The 24,365-nt window shown below is 38.7% G+C and overlaps 1 protein-coding gene across 1 annotated transcript; it reads left to right on the top strand.

Annotated features, from left to right (window-relative positions):
- Window positions 1–548: 548 nt before the first annotated feature.
- Window positions 549–7,250, top strand: LOC149280786 (fibronectin type III domain-containing protein 7-like). The gene is made up of 11 exons (XM_089500093.1): window positions 549–735; window positions 828–1,082; window positions 1,636–1,896; window positions 2,207–2,464; window positions 2,712–2,966; window positions 3,279–3,536; window positions 3,690–3,944; window positions 5,212–5,466; window positions 6,355–6,615; window positions 7,092–7,121; window positions 7,219–7,250. The coding sequence occupies exons 1-11, from the start codon at window positions 549–551 to the stop codon at window positions 7,248–7,250; spliced, it is 2,307 nt and encodes a 768-aa protein (XP_089356219.1).
- Window positions 7,251–24,365: the final 17,115 nt, after the last annotated feature.

Here is a 24,365-nt window from a genome sequence, read left to right as displayed (position 1 = left end):
ACTAATAAATCTTCATGGTTTTATTGATTTGTTCAATTAAAACATTTATCCTAAATGATTTGTGGAAGATTCTTGAAATACAATCTGCCTTCTTTAAGTTGCCCCGCCAGGTTTTCCTTAGTGCTTCTGTGTCCTACATGTCCATTTTTTTTACTTTACTCCCCTAAGAACCTTACCTGTCAGCCTCTGAGTGTTGGACAATCTCAGGCCAGGGTTCTGTACTTGCTAAAGATGACCCACATTTAGTACTATTATCACGTAATTGTGACTTATTGTTTTGTAAGGTTTTTTCACGATCTGCAAATCTTACTTTCAGAGAGTGCAGTTTGGGGGTTTATTGACTCATAAATTCCTCTTTAAAAAAAAAAAAAAAAAAGGTAAACCCAGTTTGTCTCAACACTCTTTATTCCCTTTCTCAACCTTAAAGCCATTATTAAAGGCCGATGTCTTCCAATTACTAATTTTGTTTTTGTTCAGATATTTCAATGTCTGTCTATGATGTCACATCAAGAAGCGTCTACATCCGATGGTCAAAAGTTGCTGGGGCGATGTCGTACAAAATCACAGCAATCCCTGTTATGTCATCGGCTCAGCCTACATTTGCAGTGTTTAATTCAGCTACTATTTTGGGGACCATAAATACACTTCTCCCAAATACCAACTATGAAGTAGCAGTGGAAGCCTTGAACCAAGATGGCATCATTCTTGCTCAAGTTCAAAAGGTTCAGATGACAGGTTGGTGAATTGGAATGTAAATTTGTTTCCCTGATCCAAACAGTGTTTTAGGAACACATTCTCATTGTTTGTGTGTGTTTTTTGTCATACAGCTCCTGAGGTTCCCATTATTGAGCAAACCTATTCAAAACTGAGTAACAGCATCACTGTTGAATGGCCGGAGGTTCCTGGAGCCTCTAGGTACCTGGTAACCGCACAGGATGGGAAATTCTTTTCTGAGACCATAGTCTCTAGTTCCCCAGGAACTGTTACCGGCTTGCAACCTGCCACTACCTACAGAATCACTGTGCGATCCATCAACAATGCTGGGAAAAGTCAACCTTCTCGTCCCAGGAATGCAAAAACAGGTACGGTGTAATTGTTAAGCCACCTTAATAATTAATGAAAACCTTGTTTTGTAGGATCTTTGTATCTTGGTATTCTAATATATCAGATGTATATCAGTGTGTCACTTAGTATGGTCAAATAATCAAAACATTAATAGTAATCCCAATCAAATCCAATCATTTAATCATGCTCATGAACTTCAGGTTGTTTTACTTGAGGAACTAAAAGGACAGATGGATTTGCTTCCCAGGAACGTATGAACAGTGGGCTATGAACAGTGCCTTCTTGCCATAGTTGCTGACTTCTCTCTGTAAATTTAAGTTTGTCATTGCCCATAACGGCATCCTTAGTTGAAGCTGATACATTTTAATGGGCCAAAAAGCTCAAAACAAATGATGATTTCATCTGAAGATAAGACTTCCAAGGTCCCTACAGCTTATATAACTTTACATCTCTCTTTATGGTGGCCCAATAAAAGGTATCATCTTCAACTTAAGGCTCAACTTCTGTGTTCTGTTTATAAGCCTTCTGTTTTCACACTGCTTTGTAACTATTGTGTCCTCAATTTTACAGTGCTGGCTGCTCCATTGGTCTCTGTGGTTTCCCCTACTAGTGACTCAGTGACCGTAAGCTGGCAGGTGGTACCTTCAGCTGCATTATACTCTGTGTCAGTCATGAGATCTGATGGTCTGGGAAACAGATGGAATCAGAACACAACTGGCACGTCCATCAACTTCACCTCTTTGGATCCTGGCACCATCTACACAATAAAAGTTCATGCCTGGGATGCAAATGGAACACCAGGGGATGATGTCACCTATAACCAAATTATCCGTATGTAGCCATCTATCACATATTGTCTTGACCCGCATTGAATTCAGAAACTGCCACCATGGTTTTTTTTATTGTTCTGGAATCAGTAAGACTTAATAGCTTTGAGTCCTAACCCGTGTGTTGTTTTCCATGATATCACATTGAAAGCGACTAACTTGTCCCGAAGTGAAAAAACTCTATCTAAGTTTCCTAAATATATGTTTATTTTAACACTTAAAATGCTTTATAATGCTATCTCACCAGCTACTATTTGTGTGTTAATGAACATTAGATACACTTACTCACCACTGATCTTTATTCTCTATTGTAGGCCCCATATGTCCATCTGATCTTCAGATAACGTTTGACAGTGGAGCATTGGAAGCCACTTTTGCTGTAATAGGAGCTGAAGCCACAACCAACTACACTGTGTTTGTTTCTAATGGAATAGACAGCGTAAACTGCACAATGTCTGCGTCCCCATGTATAATCTCCGATCTGCAATGTGGAATGGAGTACACGGTGTCCTTGGCTGCAAGAAACGATGCAGGATCTACAATGGCCAACAGGACATGGCTCATAAAATCTGGCATGTGGACTTTGTGGGCAACACTCAGGGGGGCTAAGGAATTAGACTGCTATTATGATATCATTAAAATGGGAAATAACTGCAAGACTAATTTACAGCTTCAGCTTTTTAAATGAAATTGAAGCTTCTAAGTTGGAAAAATATTTAGTTTATTATATACAAAAGGATTTTTTAAGCATGGGTATTATATAGTTGATCACTTTTTAGTTTGGGTAAATATGTGGATATTTGCCTCCCGTGTCTACAGTTCCCTGTGCGCCCAGTGGAATCACCATCATGGAGGAGAACCCAGGCAACTTGACAGTGTCTTGGTCCGATGTTGAACTTGCAGAGTATTATGTGGTATTTGTGAAGAGCGATGATGGCTTGGAAGTCCATTGTAATACATCCCAGACAGTCTGCTTCTTTCCAGCTGAGTGTGGCTTCATCTATTTTATGAGTGTTTTCGCGTATAATAAAGCAGGGCAGAGTCCTCTGGGAGAGATTTTGAACTATACCACGGGTGAGTACAAAGGATAAAACATCCAAGCATTCTTTCTATGTCTGCAAACTCCAGAAAAGTAGCTGTTTTAAATGTATTGTAAATATTTGTCAAGCCAGTTGAGAAGCTAATGGATAGATATCACAAGTGAAGGTCAAGAAGCAGGGAGGCCCGTCGCATAGGTCAAGGGAATTAATGGTATGCTTGGTCTTAAATAATGTGGCATGCAAACTAGACTTACATTTTAACACCCTGCTTTAATATACACTTTTAGTTGTTTTGTGTAAGGAACGATAGCCCTGTACACGTTGGTTTCTTGTTCTCTTTTTGCAGCTCCCTGTTGTCCAAGTGATTTCAGTCCCGGATACGTGTCCACTGATACATTAGAGATTATTTGGTCTGCTGTCCGCGGTGCTGAAATGTACGAGACCAAGGCAGACGATGGGACCAATGTGATACTCTGTAACGATACAGCCACTGTATGTGCTCTCTCTGGTCTGCAGTGCGACACTCAGTATAATGTCACAGTGTATTCATACAGTGAAAACAGGGGCAGCAACACATCTTGTGCATCTAAGGCTGTAAGGACAGGTATGTATTTCTCTTGGGCTTAATCTTTACAGCGGATCATCACTATTACAGATAAAGTCATAAATGCACCTGTGGTTTCATGAATTAGAAGTCTCATAAGCCCTAGAAGATGTGATACAGCATATTAATTACACATAAAATCTCTACTTTCAGCCCCCTGTAGTCCAGAAATTACCAATATAACCAAGATCAACACAAACACATTTACGATATACTGGGATTCCAGCAACTTTGATGCAGTATATACTGTTACTGCTAGAGGATCTGGTGGAGAGATGGACTGCACCAACTCAGATACTTACTGTTCGCTGGAGAACCTTCCATGTGGGGCATTATATATGGTCAGTGTGGTGGCAACTGCGCCATCCGGCACAAGCCTTCCGAGCTACAGTGTACCTTTGGAAACAGGTGACTATCCTATAAATTCACTATTTGTTTTACAGTCCCAATAACAAATACAATGGCAAGGCACCTACTCTGTAACTAAATATGTATTTTCTATATTTAGTCAGTTTAGATATTGATGTAGATTTTTAGTTAGTGCAGGGCATGAATACGCTACCTATATTTACTAGCTAAATGTGAAAATTCCTCCCTGTAGTCAACTGAGTGACCCTCCAAGGAGACACATTTTTCAGCTGAATGTATTTCTATCTCTGTGTAAAAAGTACATGTCTGCAATGGCATCTTCACTCGCAAGAATGCCCTTAAATAAGCTAAAAGGCATGTGTCCTCACTTTAGCATCCATTAGTTGAATACAGCCTGATTTTTAGTGGAAAGGACTCTTAGTACTTGGTACTCTAAAGGTAACATTGACATTAGTATTCTAAAAATTAGAACGTGACACATTGGGGAGAAAATGTATTACAGGTGAGTCCAGTTCCAGTGTCTAAAATGTTCAGTAACTTTTCTGGTCCAAGTGTATTTCAACTGTGGCATATCAAGAGGTCCCACCATGGAAATGGAGTGCCCAAGTTCCCCTAATTTTTATAATTGCCGTTTTGGGAGCACCCTGTTGTAGCTTTCCAGCTCGTTTGTGGTATTTTTGTAAACTCAGGCTTTAATAAATCCCAACCCCAATGCAACCAACTAGAACTCAATATTTAGTGACTCAACCACTTAGGGCCCTAAGAGAGGAGTATTGCTGCACAGCCTTCAACTCAATACATTCATTTTATCTACTGGGTATTCAGTAGAATAATTATGCTTAAGCTGTTGCATTGCTCCACTTATTGTAACTTACTCACTGTATTAGTGGCAATCAGACAGCAAATACAATCATCAACGATCCTGTTATTGGTTTAGTTTCAGTTTCTTTACGTTTTGTTGGCTGTCTGAAAATCTCCTGTTGACAGTTAATAGTAACCGTAGCTAACATTTGTTAGTAGACAGAAAGTCAAGTAAAGTGGACATGCGTAGGGAGACATTCTCTATAGGAAAATAAGCAGCCTTGGTCGTATAGACATTATACCAGGACAAGAGCACACTTCGCTGTCCAAAATTCTAGATTAAGTTTTTGCTTCCACCAATAAAATAAAAAAAAACAACAACACATGTTCAAGGCGCACATTTTGGGGGCGTTTTTATCTCTGAAGACAATGTCTGCTTTAATACAACAGAACTGTTTGCCATAAAGTGTCTAATCTGTATTACATGTCATTTCTTTCTTTTAAGATCCATGCTGCCCATCTAATCTCAGTGTGGTCCAAGTCACCCAGTCGGTGACAAATGTCAGCTGGTCAGTTGCCACTGGAGCACAAACCTATACCACAATGCTTGTCTCCCCAAGAGGGCAGGCAAAATGCCACACTCTTCAGGACCATTGCCTGCTGGGATGTATCACCTGTGGAACTAGCTATTCCGTGTCAATTGAAGCCACAAGCCAAACTGGCCTAACTTCAATGTGCACTTATCATGGCTACTCATCGAGTAAGTAAATTGAATAACTTATGGAGTATCAGTTGCTTGAAGGAAATATCACTAGTTTCTTTATTAGAAAAATAAAAGATGCATTCTAGTGGATTACACTTTCTGAAGGTAATGCTGTGTTATCCACTTTTGTCTCATTGATAAAACACAGTTCATATCAATGAGTGCTTTCTGACAGTTTATTAAGAAAGTTATCCGTAATGGGCTGAAATAAACATTTGTTTTTTAAACCACTTCATCCTGCAAGATATCCCAAGACATTACCTAAGCATTATTCATGGCAGTCTCACCAACGTCCACCAAAATCTGTGACATATCAATTACTTGAACATAATACTGATATCTCACTTCCTTTTTTTTTTACGTTGTTGAATACGTTGTATATTCAATCCTCATACATTGTATATTTATCTTGCAACTCTTGTTTTTTTATGATAGAGTAGTAATTTTATTGTGTAGTGCCAAAATAGAGCAGACCTTATAGGTTTTCCAGTAAGCTTCAACTGCAAAAAGAGCATGGCTCACCATGCATAATGTCTTGTTACCCACATCATTGATTGAACTATGCATTGTGCAGCACAAGCTCAACGCTTGCAGGAGAAACTTGGCAGGTTGGATCAGCATTATGAATAGTGGATGGTAAGTCGGGACCACAATTGGCTCAATTGGCTTGTTTAGAAACCGTCTTTCTTTTTAACACCTTCTTTAGGGAATGTACTCCATTGCTGTTTGAAAGAAAACAGAAATACACGATCATAAAGGAGAATGTAAAAGAATTTCCTTAGATTTTAATTAGAGGCTGAAATGACATGTCTTTCCGTTATTTCTTATTATATCCCCATTTGTACGTTTCATTTACACAAACATATGGTTTTCTGTGTCCTGCAGGTGCTTGTTGTCCATCTGGTGTGAAGCTGTACAGATTGTCAAATAGCGGCATTCGGGTCACCTGGCGGGCATCTTCTGGGCCAGCCAACTACACTGTCAACCTATATGGATCTAAAGGAAACTTCACATGTGTTCCCAACACCAGCTACAGTTACTGTGATCTCACAGACATACAATGTGGGGATGTTTACACTGTGGTGGTTTCTCCTATTAGTAGTGGAGAACCCCAACTTTCATTCTGTCCCAAAAAAATATATTCTGGTAGGAATTCTTTTTTTACTTAAGTGCAATTTACGACGAGATGTTTTCACTAATTAGAATGTGTATGTATTTGTGTATATACTTTATTTCATTAAGATCATCTGTGGGTCATGTTTACAAAGAGAAATACAAAAACAGAGTTATGAATATGGAGAATTCAGAAGAATGGAATTTCCCCACAAATTGATTTTTATAAATATGTCCTCGTATGTCTTAGATATAGGTATTTTAAAATATAAGGCTTTTCAGAGTGAATTACAATAAAAAATAGCCGGCAACCCCTGCTGCCCAACAAGAGACTAAACAGAGTATGATAGAAGTTGTTCAGCTGTTATGTACTTGATTAATAGAGATATACACATTCTTAAATTGCTAATTCTGCTTTAATACATTAGATTATACTATATATAAAGTGTCAGAACACTATGAAGGAAGCAATTATTTTTTTGTAATTTATACGCTTTATTTCATTACAGTTACATGCTCAGGAAGCTCACTTGGAATGGGTAAGAAAGCCATTCATTTCCTATTAAAACAAGTGATTTAAAAAAAAATATCCGAGCTGTATTCTAGGCTCCAGTAATATCTACTTCTTTTTTTTAGTGATCTACAGGGGAAAGAGAAGTGTCTCATAGAATGAAAATGTAAGATCAACTGGATATTGGATTAATTAGAATATTTGTTTTCTACTTGCTTTCTATCTATCTATCTATCTATCTATCTATCTATCTATCTATCTATCTATCTATCCATTGTTCTTGTTACCACTTTTATTTGTATTCTTTCTTGTTGATATTCAGTGATGGTGAGCTTTAGGTACCTTAATCTGGATACAAATCAAGTTAAAGTCATACACTACTCCCATAACTGCTGAGCAGTGCAGTGACTGGATATAGCAAGTTCAGCAACTTAATGATCTGGCTATACGTTTCTATAGGTCTCCAGACTATTGATCTTGGTTTTCAAAATGAAATGTTTATATCCAGGATGAGGTCTTATTCTTTTATCTAGAAACAGAGACCCATCTTTCTACAATAAGCTTTTATCTGTTAATAATGTGATAGTATCAGAGCACTGAATCTGTCTTATCTGGCACCAGATAATCATGCAAAAGCACAAACCTTAATTGATTTTACAGCTTAGTGGGACAGTCAGGGGAGATCTTCTGATGTCCCTAATTACCCATGATCCCCGCAGTGCAGAAACACTGGGGTTGCCCTGAGGAAAGTGGGATGGTTGAGTGGTATGGTACATGTTAGCATGATAAAAATAAAGGTTTAGTTATTTACTATCTAAAAACTGCATTTCTGTAATTTCATATAGAGAATTATCATGGAATCTGAAGACCAGGAAAAATGACCAGCTCAAAGATATCCACTCAACAACATTGATGAATGACAATCCAAAGGGATAACTGATTCATTTACTGTATGATACTAGTTTTGCCTGTTTCGAGCATCACAGACATCTGTATATGAAATGTGCTTTGTTGGATAGAAAAGCTTTAAACCAAATTAAACAATGCAATAAATTCTAAAATGACCATTTGGGATGCAGTGTTTTTGTCACATTATAGGTAGATTGTATTGATTCAGAAGAGCAGACTTTAATCTATATCTGAGTTGTATTGTTAATTATCTACTGATGGAATTCAATGATTTTGCATTAATCCTGGCCTTCCTGATAAATCCATGTCCAGCCCCCAAACTAGTGATTTAGTGGGAGCAAATTATGTGTATTTACTAAAGGTGCCAATGGTTTACTAGCTAACACTCAGATACCAGAACTTTGTTTACTGGGTACCTGCACATCCAAACCTTTTTACCTCCTCCTCTTATCTCCACGGATGTTTGCTCAGTTTTAGGAAGTGTTAGAAAACAGTCAGTAAGTTTTCCTGACATGGATATCATTCAGCTTGAGTTGTAACACTCATGGCCCTTGGGTGGAGGTAAAATGTCTATGTGGGGTAGTTTGGGTCAAGGTTGACCCTACCACACAGCAAAACTAGGCGTTTTGCTAATCTGAAGAAGTTAATCTGAAGTTTAGAAACCCCAGGACCAGCCCTAATTTGGGGTAGGTCATTACATGTCTGCACACTTCAGCAGGTGCCCTGAAACCATTTACAGCTCTAATATTCTTTGAACAAGATCATAATTATTAATGTAAAATATAATTGCCATTCTTTACATAAACCTTTTTGGCAAATATTTCCTGAAATTATCTGTTGTTTCAACAAAAGTGCTGTTCATTAGTTGGTAGAAATAAATAAAACTGTTTGCATATTGTCTCAGCTTTGTTCTTCATCTGCATGTTACCTAAACACGTTGCCCAACAGTCCCCTATAGCTGCAAATGGGAGGTTGGAATTAAATTGTTAAAGGAACCCTGCCACATATAGAGCACATAACAATGCATGTATGTAAAGAATACACACAAAAGGACTGCAAATGCAACTTGTTTGATGTTCTAAACATGTTTTATTTTCTGTGACCGGTGAAAATCACAGACAGCACGATACAAAGTGGGTATAGTAAAAAGGGAACAAAATAAATGAGTCATTGAAGAGTGCAGGTCATACACCCAAAGCATGATGCTTTGACCCGAATAACTCATAGTATATGGATTGAAATTCAAACCATAGTTTCAAAAGCTAAGGCATAATGTAGAAAAAACATCTTCATTTCTCATCTGTGACATATATTTTCCTTGTGTCAGAATGTCAATGTTTGGGGAATTAATCTCTTGTTCCAATACAGAGGTATGTCTGTATGTAAAGAACATGATATGTGGTGTGGGTTGTGTGAGATGCCTTTTCAGTGTCTCTGCTAAACATGGATCAGTGGTATGTGGTAGATGCGCTTGGATAAATGATGCTGCATGTGTTGGTGGTATCAGTGGATGAATAATGTGGTTCTTCATTGTTTGGAGAATATCTATCTATCTATCTATCTATCTATCTATCTATCTATCTATCTATCTTTCTTTCTATCTAACTATCTATTTTATAGAAATAAACCCTCTGCCCTGCACACAACTCATAATGTAAATACCTGTATGCATCATCCTGCTGTCTCAGGAAAGAGCACACCAAGGATTTATATAGTGTCAGGGCTGGACTGGGAATAAAAAGCAGCCCTGGAAATATTTGGACACCTGCCCTTTTATTGAGTGGCGTAATTAGAAACCACAGGGCCCTTGTTTGAAAATTGCCCTGGAGCACACCAACTTCACAAGCAGCATGTCCTACAGTGCAACCTTTGCCCCCAAATTGCTTGTCTGTGTCCCCTTTGTACCCAAACAGCTTGTTTATGCCATCTGTGCCCCCAAACAACTTGTCTGTGCCATTTTTGTTCCCAAGAAGCTTGTCTGTGTCCCCAAACAGCCTGCCTATGTAACCTCTGCCCCTAGACATCCTGCCTGGGACCCCTCTACCCCTTAACAGCCTGCCTATGCCACTTCTGCCCCTAAACAGCCTGCCTGTGCCGTCTCTGCTCCTAAACATCCTGCCTGTGCTATTTCTGCCCCCCGCTATCTATGCCTCGGAAGAAAATTTTACCTTACCTTTGCCACCTTTCCTGGTAACAGCCTGCATTTTCCACTTCTGCCCCCTTAACAGCCTGTGTGTGCCACCTCTGCCCCCTAAACATCTTGTCTTTGCCACCTTTCCCCATAAACACCGTACCTGTGCCCCCTCTGCCCCTTAACAGCCTGTCTGTGCCACTTCTGTCCCTAAACACCAATACATTAATTCACTCACTCATAACATTACATGTATTTATATAGCGCCAGGAGATACCGTAGCACTTTACAATCAGAGTCAGTAGAAAAATAGAAAATCACAAACAATAACATACTGGTAAAAAAGGAGAAGAGGGCCCTGGTTACGTGACCTTACAATCTAGTTGGTTTAGTGAAACAGTAGGAGAGGACTGGCTGGGCTCCATTAAAGTTCGTAGGGAGTTGCAATAATCCAGGTGGGATATAACAAGTGAGTGAAATAGTATTTTGGTAGTTTCTCGTGTGAGTAATGGGCAAATTTGTGAGATTTTTTTCAGGTAAAGGCAGCAGGATTTGATGAGGGACTGGAAGTGAAGGATGAAGGAGAGAGAAGAGAGAGCCAAGTGTGACACCATGGCAGTGAACTGGGTCTGTCGGTTGGATAGTGGAGGTGTCAACAGTGACAGAGATCTTAGGAATCGTGGACAGGGCGGATGGAGGGATTACCATAAACTCAGCCTTGGAGATGTTGAGCTTCAGGAAAGGCAACACCATCCATAATGCAATTAAGTAAGGCAGTTGGTGAGACGAGTTAGAAGAGAGAGTGATAGGCGGGAAGAGAAGATATAGATTAGAGTATAATCTGTGTATAGGTGGTAGTGGAAGCAAAAGGAAGATATAGGTTGTGAATAGGTGTAGAAGGAGAAGAGTTGAGGCCCAAGAACTGAGCCCTGATGAACACCAACAGATAGTGGTAGGGGAGAGGAACAAGTTCCAGTAAAGGAGACACTAAAGGTACAGTCAGAGAAGTAGGATTTGAACCAAGATAGAGCGGTGTCACACATGCCATGACCATAAAGGGTTTGTAGAATAAGGGGGTGGTCAGCTGTGTCAAAGACTGCAGAGAGGTCCAAGAGTACAAGTAGTGACAAATGGCATTTTGTTTTTGCAGGAGTTCATTAGTAATGTTAGTGAGTGCAGTCTCAGTGGAATGCTATGGATGGAAACCAGATTTTAAAGGGTCAAACGTAGAGTTTGTTGATAGAAATTTTGTGGATTATATGTTAATGGATGGTAATTTGATGGAGATGTGGGAGAGATGATGGCATGTTTAAATGAAGAGGGGAATACACTAGAGGAAAGAAAGAGATAAATGATATTGGTTAGGGTTGGGGTAAGGACGTCATAAAGGGATGACAGCAGATGTGAGGGTACAGGGTCAAGGGGGCAAGTTGTGAGGTGGCGGGATGAAAGAACCCCAGAAACGTCAGTAGGAGCGAGAAGGTAGGTTGAGGTACTATCTCATTGACACCGTGGGGGGAGTATATTATCCCTGATTGTGTCAATTTTGTTTTTAAAAGTAGGTGGCAAGCTCATTTACAGTTTGCAGTATCAATGTTATTAAGGATTTTGTGTTAATAGGAGACACTTAATATTTTAACAATTTTAAAAAATAAATTTAACATGTGCAAAAAGTGCTCCACTTGATTTCAATGTGAGTACCTGCCACTGATTGGCTGCTACCAATAAAAGTACTATGTTTACTATTTTAAGGTGGGTTTCACGCATATTTGCATATTTACATATTTACATATTTTGTAAAGGTCATTAGTTTTAATTTAGTTTATTTAATAAACAAAATTGTAATAGGAAAATGCTTTAAGGTGAAAGGGTGGAAATGTTCTGAAAAATAACCAGTGACAATTTAACACATGAAATCAAGCAAACCTAATGCATTTCATACTGAGTACTTGTATGCTCCTGGGAAAAGTGGTATTGTGTAACCTATACACTTGGCATATTCCAGCGATTTCCTTTTTTTGGTGTATGAGTGCATTTAAGAGAGACATGTACATTTAGTTTGTTCTAGAATGTGTTTTTTTTAAACGGAACTTGTGGTTATAAATGGATATCGTATAGCACTTCTGTACAATTAGAAAGTGGTATCTGTATCCTGGGTACAGGAATAGCCTGGGGTGGTTTCTCACAGAACGTGAGCTTCTTGGGTATTTCCCTTTTGTTGTCTGATATCTTGCTACTGTACAAAGTTAGCTCAGGCAAAAGGATTCTCACTGATGTGGCACAAGCAAAGAGTTTATAGCCATCACGAGTGCCAAGAATCTTTTATCTTTTACCTATGGACAGAAGCTTTGTTTGGCCTCTAAAGGACTTAGACTTGTCCCGGTAAGATGAAGTTGAATGGCATGCCCCTTTTCAGTCTTCATGTTTTCTCCATTATACATACATACATGTCCTAAAGATATAGGGCTCCTATCCGCCATGTTTATTTGTCTGCACACTGGGTGATGGAGGTACCATGGGCTTCTATGCCTTGTAGTCAATTGAGGAAGCCAGGGGGATGGTGTCTCCACTGGCTACCCCACTAATTGCCATAAAAGTAATGTCACGGAGCTGGATAGTCCGACGGACTACCTCCGCTGATTTTTGCCTCCCTAGCCTGGGACAACACACTCTTTCCCTGGTTTCCCAGTCACTAGCCGAAACTCAGTGACCAAACCAAAATGAAGACTCCCTTATTTTTTACATACATGGCTGGATATAGCCAGCAAAGCACACATTGACATAAATCAAGATATTGGGGTACAAACCGCCCCCTTAATCTACCTCCCAGAGACAGCAGGGTCAGTAAAGGGATTAACAGTGCAATGGGGTCCCAACCTCCACTATCTATAACTGGCCAAAATCAGTTCCAAGATTTGGCCGGGGCAAATGTCTGTAGTGGAGGAACTGGGGGGGGGGCTGACTTATACAACATAGTAGTGCACTATGGGGTGGGGGAGAAGAGTCTGACATTAAACTGAAACAATGGTTGTCAGTCCCTGATCTTTACAAAGCCAGGGCCCATAGTCAGTAGGGAGGAGGCTGGCTCTCAGGCCTCTCCAGTGGCCCCAGTGATGGAGGGTTCTGTTACAGTGTCTCCACTGGCCACCACACTAATTGCCATAAAAGTGATCAAGTGAGAGATCTGCACCCACAGTGCACCAATCCAGTGGCTTCTACAACAAGTATTCAATATTGATTACATTAATATGAAACATTACCTTCCTGTTCATCGCAAACAAAAAAGGGAGAGACAGAAAACACGATAATAGTCCCTCAGCAAATAAACCAACCCCCATCCCCCAATAAATAATAAATATGTTTTTGTCCTCATATCTGTAAATTAACAAGAAAGCTCCAGTTTGCCACTGCAATTGAAATCATCACCAGCTTGGTTTCTTTTGGAAACGTAGCCACCACTTCGCCACCATAGCTTCTGTCATAGGAGAGAGAACAAGAAGCGGAAGAGAAAGCGAGACCCCATCTCTCAACTACTTCATTGGCCCTAACCCATCACTCCATCCCACAGACCTCAAGGTGCCCACACTTTGAAGAAGGCCTACTGAAGAACCATGTTGGTGTTACATATATGGTTAGTAAAACTATGTTAACTTTGCAAGCCCACCTCAACAATAATGCTTACTTGTTTTATTTATTAATTTATTATATTACTAATTCAGATATTGTGACCAACATTCTGGCTTGGCCTGTTAGAACAGAAAGTAAATTAATGGATGTGGTAAAATGTTGTGTGACTTCACCTCCTGAAAACAAGGGTGGTATATCTGCTTCTTATTGTTGAGTATATGGAATTGAGTCAAAAGCATCAAAACTCGTGGACCTAAATTTGTAAATTCTCTAATCTAAACATCTGCTTTATTTAATCCCTATGATTTACTGTAACTACTGTTAGAAATGAGTAACGTACTGAAATATCCTATTTCATTCTTGTTTAAAGTGAACCACCTTTTCCGTAGATTAATGCAACCCGCAGCTATGGATCATGTCCTTTCATTCTAGAATCACTCGGAAACAAACTTCCAAACTATACTTTTGCTCTTTTATATGTGTAAATTGATATTGTTCCCCTACCTAGTCCCTTGTCTCCAAGGTAGAGTTTACAACTTTCTAACAACAGAGTGGCATCCTTAAAAATATTTTACATCAACAATGAAAAAGCATGATACCTTTTCAATCAATGCAGGGTGCGGTACTTTTAACTAAGTATCTATGACACCATCCTATGTGCTAGGATTGGTTGTTATTAACCATTAAACACGATACCCTTTTCCACCCTTATTTGGTGGCACTACAAATGTGTTAAAAGTTTTTAGATTACTCTTGAAGAATGAAATTTGTCTGACGACTGCAAGAAATGGCCTCGTTATGGTTTTTTGGCATAGCGCTACTCACAGCAACTTTGATTCAGGTATTTTATTGACAATTTGTATATATATAATATATATATATATATATAATGTAAATGGGTTAAGCCATATTAGTCCAGTAGACACGATCTCCAAAAAAACAGAGTATTGCAGAGTATGTGGAGATACCTTTTTTGTTGGACTAACATAATATTTAAAAGACAAGCTTTCGAGAGTTATCCTCTCTTCATCAGGTGTAAAGCAATATATATATATATATATACATATGTTTTAATTTGTGCTTTCAATATGTAGCTATACAGTTTATCTGCATGGGGAACATAAAGCCATACATTATATTACAAATTGAGATATGTAATTGAGTTACGCACAGTGACAACAGTAATGTTTCTTACGCTGATAGAGAAAAGCTGGATATCCAACTTTTCTATTATCTAGGCATTCATTCAAAAAAGTTGTGAAAAACCTTATCATCTTTAATACCAGGCTCCATGAATGAATACAAAATGTATTAAATTATTCTCTTTTAATAAAAACAAATTTAACTATATTAAGTCACAAAAAAACGTAACTCCGAAATAAGACATGTACCTTAATGTCTAATTAATATAAAACAAATATGCAAAAAAAAAATTGGTTGTCTATGTGGAAAAATATGAGACAGAATAATGTTTTAATTGTGTACTGTATCTAATACTTGTTAAGGAGAGATAACTCAGATTTCCAAATGTTTTTTTTTTCTTTTTTGTAGGTTTCATCTGGTCAGAGAGGTAAAATAAGTCACATACTAATAGCACTTTCATTATTGTTCTGCTTTTTGCTGGGTCTGTGTAACTATATTGGTAGCACCGTGCATCTGTATTTTGGTAACAGAAAGGGTACTATTTATCATGGACTTGTGGCTAAAAACATGCGTTGGCAACATGTGCAATATATTTATTTATATATATATATATATAGGTATATATAATATACAGTATATATATGTAAAGTATATATCTAAAGTCTAATACATTTCTTAGCAATACTCATTGATTCGTTTGTTTTCATTTCTAAATAGAGCATAAAATGTAGCCTAAAAAGTGAATATTATTAGGGTGCCCCTTGAATCATTGCTTTCATTAACAAATTAATTGTGCGAACCGCAATTTTCCATTTTGATACATGTTTAATAAAATATTAGTGAGAAAGTAACATTGTGTTTATAACTTTCAGAAAGATAATTTCAGCAGAATCCAACAAAATTATATTTTAAAATGACAAAAGTATTTCTGATATAAAACATGATATTATAGAAATACATCATTATTTATCTGCATATTTCTGTGAATCATGACTGTCAGCATGTGAAATTGCATGTTCATAGTATAATTGTATAGTGAATGGAAATTATGTTTTGTCTTGATGGAAATTGCATGCTGTAATTGAACAAAAAAAAAAAAAAAATGCCACTTGTTTAGGACCAGTGTAATTTTTTTTTAACAAATCAGAAAATACTATTTTTTCTTTGACCACAAGGAAATGTAAAGTGTATTTCCACTTAGACAAAATGTTAATTGCACTCCATAGTTTGTTACGCAAATACACCTTAACACATCCTTACTCTGAACCTTTAATAGAATAAAAACACAGACAGCTTAAAGAAGTTTTTACAGTTTCTATAGCAAAACCCGCAAGTGCCTGTTTTTGTGTCACATGACAATTAAGTGTCATTGGGAAAAATGTAAGAGACATAATTTTACTTAATGAAATAATAATTCCTGGGAAGGACATGGACATCGAGAGTACTACAGTAGGTAGAAAATCACTTGCTAGTGGACACTCCATCTACTGTATGCACTTTAATGCATATGATTGTTAAGTGTCCTCTTAAAATAAGTTTTTTACCCCCTTGCCGATGCATAGAGGGGCCCATGTTGATACCCCAATGCATTTGCCCTCTTTTTTCATGCCCAAGCTCCTTGGCTCGCAGAAGTATTTTGATGAAATATAGAGATTTGTGTAAATGCTATGTCTGTATCTGTATACTTATATATAACAATGTCGCTTTTCAGACCTTCAGATCACTAGTGTGACAAGCCCCACGTCCGCTCAACTTCTGATCTCATGGAACTCAACCTCCAGCCTTGTGTCCTACTTCATGCTCGAGCTCCGGGTTGTAAATAATACCTCTATTGCACCCATCACTGCATTTATCAGCCTGTCTTCAAGGTCCAGACTCATGCAGGGTTTACGTGCAGGGACTTATTACCACGTAACCCTTAGATCATACGCAGCTAATGGTGCTGTGCTTTCAACGGTCTGGGTGCAATCACAGACAGGTTGGTCTATAGATGTATTCTGTATCACTAAATTACCAGGAGAGAACCAAACTATAGCTTTTCTGCCAACTTTTTTAGGTTTTTTCAACCTTACCTTAACTATTAACTATTTAAAGCATTTTACAAAGCAATCCATTAATTTGAATAGGATGTACAATAGAATAACCCATTTAGTTTGGAATTCTCCACTTAGTTCTATCCAACTGTCAACTTTGCTACCAATATTCATATCTAAGCTATTTGATACTGGTAGTAAATTATTATCTTTCTTAATCAGTTTACCAATGATAATAAAACATGTTACAAATTTAATGAATGAGCTGAGGAAAGTGCATCTAAAAATATAAATCAGTAAACCTTTCTGCAAAAACTAAATTCCAATAAAAATGTTGATATTTTTTAATTCTATTATGAAGCACTGTATATTGTCTTAATAAGCATCACTTTTATTGTATGCCTTCCCAAGTGCCTGCAACCCCACAGATAACAACTACAAATGGGATCTCCAGCTCTGAAGTTATGGTGTCATGGACTTCCCAGGCTGGGGTGGATTACTACTTTCTGATGTTGACCCTCGGAACTGAGACAGTTAATCGGACAGTCACGGCCCTGAATTGCAATGTGGTGGGACTGCAGCCGTCATCGCTTTACAACGTCGCATTGTATGCTGTGAATTCTGCAGGTCCCAGTGCAGTCAGCAGACGCATGACTGTCCTCACATGTAAGTATCTCAATGGTTATATACCGGAAGGTTACACATGTACATTGTAGAAAATAGAAAGTAAAGAATAGCCACAGCAAATGCTATTAGGTGCACTAATGTCATCAAGTTTTTCCTTTTTATATATATGCAATCATTTCAGGGTAAAATAATAATTTAAACACTTACCCCCAAGTGAACACTCAAATGGGTTAATGACAAAACCAGGAGGGACACTTTTTGGGTGCAGTTACCATTTCTGATAGATATTACTGCAATAGAATACAGAATTTGTTTGTTCTACTATTTACCACACCACGAAGAGCTAGAGGTGCTCCTGTCCTTACTGGTCTCAGATAATTCCTAATTTCATAAAATAGAACAATTAAACAAACAAATAAATAAAGACAGACAAAAGTGATTGCTTAAAAAAGGCTGTAGTTCTTTGGGATTTAACGTAAAGGTCAACACATACACAAGGGATAAACATAACAAACGAAAACATAGACTTATATAGGGATTTTGCCCCATAAGACAGAACCCAACAGCACTAAAAAAGCCCCCAGGGAATGCATTGTCTGGCTACAGACTTATGTTACTACTCCTTTGTTTCTAAGTGACACCCCCACCCACGGCTATCACTGTAACACCGCTTACAAGCTACTCAGTGACGTTAACATGGTTGAGCGTCGAGAAGGCATTGATGTATGGAATCTTCATCTACGAAGATGGGCCAGACCCTCAACTCACAGTTATCCGGAAGACCACGTCTACCTCAATCACCCTGGAAAATCTGCACCCATGCACTAAATATATTTTTGGACTGACATCATATAATTGGTTTTACGTATCTGGGGAAGAGAATCGAGTACTACACAAAACTGGAAGTAAGTTCATTCTAAGGTATTGTACCATAAGAATTGTATTTTATATCTCATTTAAAAAAACATCTTTTGTACTCATATTTATGCAAAATCTGAACATAATTCCATACTTTGCCTAGACACGGCAGGTTTTCACCCTTTTTGGGTGACACTAGGTTGTCAATTATTTTAGGTATAATCTGGAAAGCACTGCTGTCTTTCACATACTCCTGAGCATCCATCGGACCCCGGTGAGCATTAGTCGACAAGGAGGCAACCTAAGTTTACACAACTCCAAGTGATGTCCCAAAATAAGAGGACTTGGTAGCTTTTCATTTACAAACTAATGTAGCATACTTGAACAAAGTTAGTCAAAGTATGAAAGGAAATACAACATTTTAATTACAACAGCTTGTGTGTTGTGTTAAGTTAGTTTTTTTATTATTGGATTTATTTATGTAATAAGGGCTTCAGAAGCTTGACACTGGCAAATTCTATGCAGCCAATTGAATTTCTTTTCTAAAATGTGGTTTACTATCCATTGCCTACAAGCTAACTCACAAATCTTTCTGGATCAGATTTGGATTCCCCAGAAGATATCACCATCCAGTACTCCAGTAATATGGGCAAAGTGTTTTTAACCTGGAAGTCAAGTATAGGTGCCTCTCTATATGTGGCTAGTGCTAAATCCGAGAATGGCCATGAGGTCATGTGCAACACTTCTTCAACCACCTGTGAGATCCAGGGTTTTCTGTGTGAGCAAAAATACACAGTCCACGTCATCGCACAAAGTGCAAGCTGTAGCAGCAACAGTAGCAATATACTGACTTTGGAAACAGGTATTTGTATTTTGATATTATTTGACTAGGAACTACATATTTATGAAAAATTTAATATCACGGGGGTTGGGGGAGAGGACAACTGCTGATGCATATAGTAATGTCAGCCAGTGGTCAAGGACAAAGGCATATTAAGCGTATTAATGCTAGTGGTGTAACACAAAACTCCAATCCCGAGCAAACTGTGCTCAAGAGGCCCTCCCCATGTATGTATCCTGTTTTAGATCTATATTTCATGGTGCAAATAAAAGCTATTTTACTTAAAATATGAGCCGGCCCAGTGGTATGTTAACAAACACAAATAAGTAATAAAAAAAAAATATATGAATGTCATTAGGAGATTAGGTTAATGTTCAAGTGTCCCACTTTAATGCCTGTGTCCCACAGGCCTGTCCTCAAAACATGTAATCACAAATGTTTTTTTTCCTGTTGAACAACCTATAAATGCCTTCTCCAAGTTCTTTTTGAGTATGCGAAGGCATTCCCTGAAAAAAATTGAATGTGTCTGTATTTGCTTTCACAGCTCCATGTGCCCCAGAGAATGTTACTATCATTCGTGACTGCCAAATAAACACTGTGCGCCTCCACTGGAATCCCGTCATTGACGCCATCAAATACACCGCCCTTGCCATGGCACCAGATGGCAGCATAGAGCAGTGCACCAACCGGGAAACCCACTGCTTCTTCTTAAACCTGCCATGTGGGACAGATTATGAGATGAGTGTGTATGCTTTCAATGGGAAAATCAATGGTTCTAGCAGCCAGCCAATCAAAATGAGGACAGGTGAGTCAAATAGGGAACGGTAATGTTTTCTTTCAATCATATTACCATATTTATTATTAAAAGGATATGTTGATTGGGTAGAAGTGGGAATCAGAGAGGCATGGGCCCAAAAGATGAAGAATGGACAGTATAGTGGTAAGAATGGTGTACTAGAAAAGTGCCCAGTTGGCTTCATGCTAACATGGTGACTACTGGTAGTTCTGTTGGTGTGTCTGCCTAAAAATATTAGTTTAAAATTTTAAAAAATGATTGCTGTTTGTCACTCTAAATCTCGATTTCTGAGCATGTCCCTTTAAAATGTACCCCTATTTATATCCATAAGCACAATCCTCTGAGGACACTCTTCCAGTTCAGCCCAACATTAAACACATTTCTCAACAATGTCAGAGGGCCATGGGGCCACCACACCCCTTTGGAGTTATCAATGCCTGAAACGTCTCTGACGCTGTACTTCTTCCAGAGACAGCTTGAGGTCCGCCACTACTTCACGGTCCTGACGCCTAAAATGTTACCAAGTAAATATAGTCTTTTGTGAGCCTGTAACATACCCCAAAAATGCACAGATTTAAGGGGTATTCTCGTGAAGAACTGGTTTAATTTGTCAGAATCCACAGAATTCATACAGTCTAATCCAATTGTGTCAGCAAGGTTAATAGGATTAATATTCCAATCAGGATTTGAAAACAACAGACCAATCAGAGGGGTGGAACATACACTAGCCAATAGGAAGTGAGCATACAAAGAACCAGAAAATGCACCTCAAAACTCCTCACTGCTACTGGGAAAATGTATTGTGGACGGATGAAACTAAGACTAAATTGCTTGCAGCGCTACGTACGGTGTAAGAAAGGCACTGTATACCAACATAAAAACATAGTATAACGTATAGAAAAATAAAGTATAGTGGAGGGAACATCATGATTTAGGGCTGTTTTGCTACCTCATGGCCTGGACAGCTTGCCATCAGCAAGTTTATAAAGATATCATACGTGATATTGTAAGGGTGGCCGTCCTGAGCTCAAGCTCAGTAGAATGCAGCAGGACAATGACAACCAACGTAACCCTACTACAGAACGGTTTTAAAAAAAAAGAGAATCCATAAGTGAGAACCCAGACCTTAACCGACTAGGAATATGGCTAAGTTAAAGCAGTTCTGTAAGGAAGAATGGTCTAAAAATCCTCCTGAATGTTGTGCAGATCTGCATCTTCCAGAATCACTTGTTTGAAGTTATCGCTACCAAAGGAGGTTCGACCTGATTATCATTGTTTTGTGTGTTATTAGCTTAAGCAGAATATATATTTACACCGATCAGCCATAACATTATGACCTCTGACAGGTGAATGAATAACACTGATAATCTTGTTATCATGGCACCTGTCAGTGGTGGGATATATTAGGTAGCCAGTGAACATTTCACCCTCAAAGTTGATGTGTCATAAGCAGAAATAATGGGGAGGCGTGTTGATCTGGGCGACTTTTACAAGGGCCAATTATGATGGTTACACGACTGGGTCAGAGCTCCAAAACTGCAGCTCTTGTGGGTGTTCCCGGTCTGCAGTGGTCAGTACCTATCAAAAGTGGTCCAAGGATGAAAAGTGGTGAACCGGCGACAGGGTCATGGGCGTCCAAGGCTCATTGATGCATATGGGGGGGCGAAGGCTGTCCCGTATGGTCAAACTCAACAGACAAGCTGAAAAAGTTTGCTGAAAAAGTTAATGCGCATAGAGTGCATCACAGTTTGTTGCATATGGGGCTGCATAGCCTCAGACCAGTCAGGTTGATGACCCCTGTCCACTGCTGACATAGCCTACAATGGGCACATGAGCATAAGATCTGGACCAGGGAACAATGGAAGAAGGTGGCTTGGTCTGATAATTCACGTTTTCTTTTACATCACGTGGATGGCTGGGTGTGTGTGCGTCACTTACCTGGAGAACACATGGCTCCAGGATGCATTCGTGGAGGCCCCACCTTGCAACGTACAGGACTTAAAGGATCTGCTGCTAACATCCAGATACTACAGCACAACTTCAGGGGTCTACTGGAGTCCACCTCGACGGGTCAAGGCTGTTTTGGCAGCAAAATGGGGACCTGCACAATATTAGGCAGGTGGTCATAATGTTTTGGCTGATCGGTGCATCATCTATTTATATATATATATATATATATATATATATATATATCTGTCCAAGACACTCTTTCTTTCTTGTGAGAATTAGACATGCATTCCCAGAAGAATATATCTCAATTGTTTAACTAATTATTAAAACTATTTTTCAGAACACAACAATAAAAATGTTCAGGAATGTATAGGAATCTATACATAAGGTTTTTTTCATCATCACATAACATTTCTCTTCTTTACCTTCAAAGCACCATGTGACCCCAAAAATGTGGAAGCCATCTCCAAATGCAATGACAATACCTTGAGTGTGTCATGGAACCAGTCGGTGGGAGCTATCTCCTATGTAGCAAGTGCTTTGGGGAGCAGTGGTGTTTCCTACAACTGCTCATCTGAAAGCACCAGTTGCGTGATAAGTGGCCTTCAGTGTGGAGAAAGTATCTCTGTTTCTGTTATCGCGTATGACAACGATTGCCCAAGTGGTATAAGTGAGCAAAAGGAAATAGCCACAGGTCAGTGTCATTTTACAGGAAACTATCAGAACATGGGAAGAAATAAACATTCTAAACATTATAATAAATAGTATAGCTCAATGCAAAGACAATGTCATCTGTCAATATTAGAGGAGTAATAATGAGACCGTAGTATAAAAGAGAATGGGAAAAGGGGAAAACTACATTTATAGAAGAAAAAAAAGCAAAAAAAATAATTCAATGAGATGTCCAAGATGCCAAAAAGAAACACACATAATTCATAAACATAGTCATAGAATGTAAAGTTAGAAAGGAATACAAAGCGTTATTTAAGACTCATTTAGAATATGCGGTTTATATTTGGGCATCAATTTGTATGAACGATGTGAAATGGAAAGAATACAAAGAAGAGCTACAAAATTAATAAGGGGAATGGGGGTTTTAACTGTGAATAGTGTTCTGGTTGAATTGGATTAATTCAGTCTGACAAAGGGGCATCTAGGGGGTGGCCTCATCACAATGTGCAAGGCCATCTCTGCTTTTTAGTAAATGTATAAATGCAAGTGTTTATATTGGTTTCATGCTAGGAATACTTTTTGGAGAACCATAGTAGAACATATCTTTTTTGACTGATAAAGCATGTTATGGAAAAAAAGTTTTACAAATTAGTGATTGGAGTTATAGAATGGGTTGTATACAGCACCAATGAAGCACAGAATATATATGTGAGATGGTGGGATAATGTAAGTTTGAACTAAACTAAATGTTGAGGACTTTTTGTATCTTACAGGTCCCTGTACACCCAAAAATATCTCCGCCATCAATGACTGTCAGACCCATTCCGCCCTCATCCAGTGGCAAAACAGCGAAGGGGCAATTTTTTATGTTGCAAATGCAAATTCCAACAAAGGCTCAGAATATACCTGCAAGTCCTTTGATCAGAGCTGTACAATCACTGATTTACCATGCGGGGAAACGTTCTCGGTGTTTGTAACTGCATCTAACTATGAGTGTGAAAGTCCATCTAGCCATATTGTGGAGATTAAAACAGGTATAGCCAATCAAATTTATGTCATCTAGAATAAGTTTTGAAAGGAAAGGCACAGAATGTCTTCAGGTGCCTATATGTCTATATAAAGTAAAATGACAGTAGAGTTTCTGATTTCCTAGAAATGTACATAATGAATACAAAGACTTGATGGAATGTGTCTTTTAGGACATGATTCCGCTGGCCATGGTCTTGTGGGCCAAAAATGATGCAGCAAGGTTTTCCCAAGATACGCATAACTAAACCAACCAAATACTGCTGATGCAATGTCTTAGCTGGTTCTTATTATTTAGTAATTGCACTGCCCTCAATATAAAATGGGATGCCAAACCAAGACGACATTTCCAAGGGTTTCACTTGAAAGGTTCTGTCCACAAGAAAAGTCCTGGATATGAAACTTGTAAGGACAAACAGGATAACTTACCCAGCTGGAAGCTTGGGTGAAAGAAGTCTCTAAGGCTGGGCTGTCCAACCTGCGGCCCTCCAGCTGCTGCAGGACTACATCTCCCATACTCCTCTGCCAGGTCCTTAGCTGAAATAGCATTATGGGAGGGCCACAGGTTGGACACCCCTGCTCTAAGGCATTCGTCAGAAGTCATGCTCTCATGGTTGGGCCAGGTTTCTCCCTGCAGATTTAACTACTTAGTATATTTA

The sequence above is a fragment of the Sceloporus occidentalis genome, unplaced genomic scaffold (assembly GCF_023333645.1).
Source record: "Sceloporus occidentalis isolate IW3139 unplaced genomic scaffold, rSceOcc1.0.p SCAF_147, whole genome shotgun sequence".
Classification (NCBI taxonomy): domain Eukaryota; kingdom Metazoa; phylum Chordata; class Lepidosauria; order Squamata; family Phrynosomatidae; genus Sceloporus; species Sceloporus occidentalis.
Note: the sequence above shows the minus strand (reverse complement) of the source record. Positions and strands in the feature narration are given on the sequence as shown.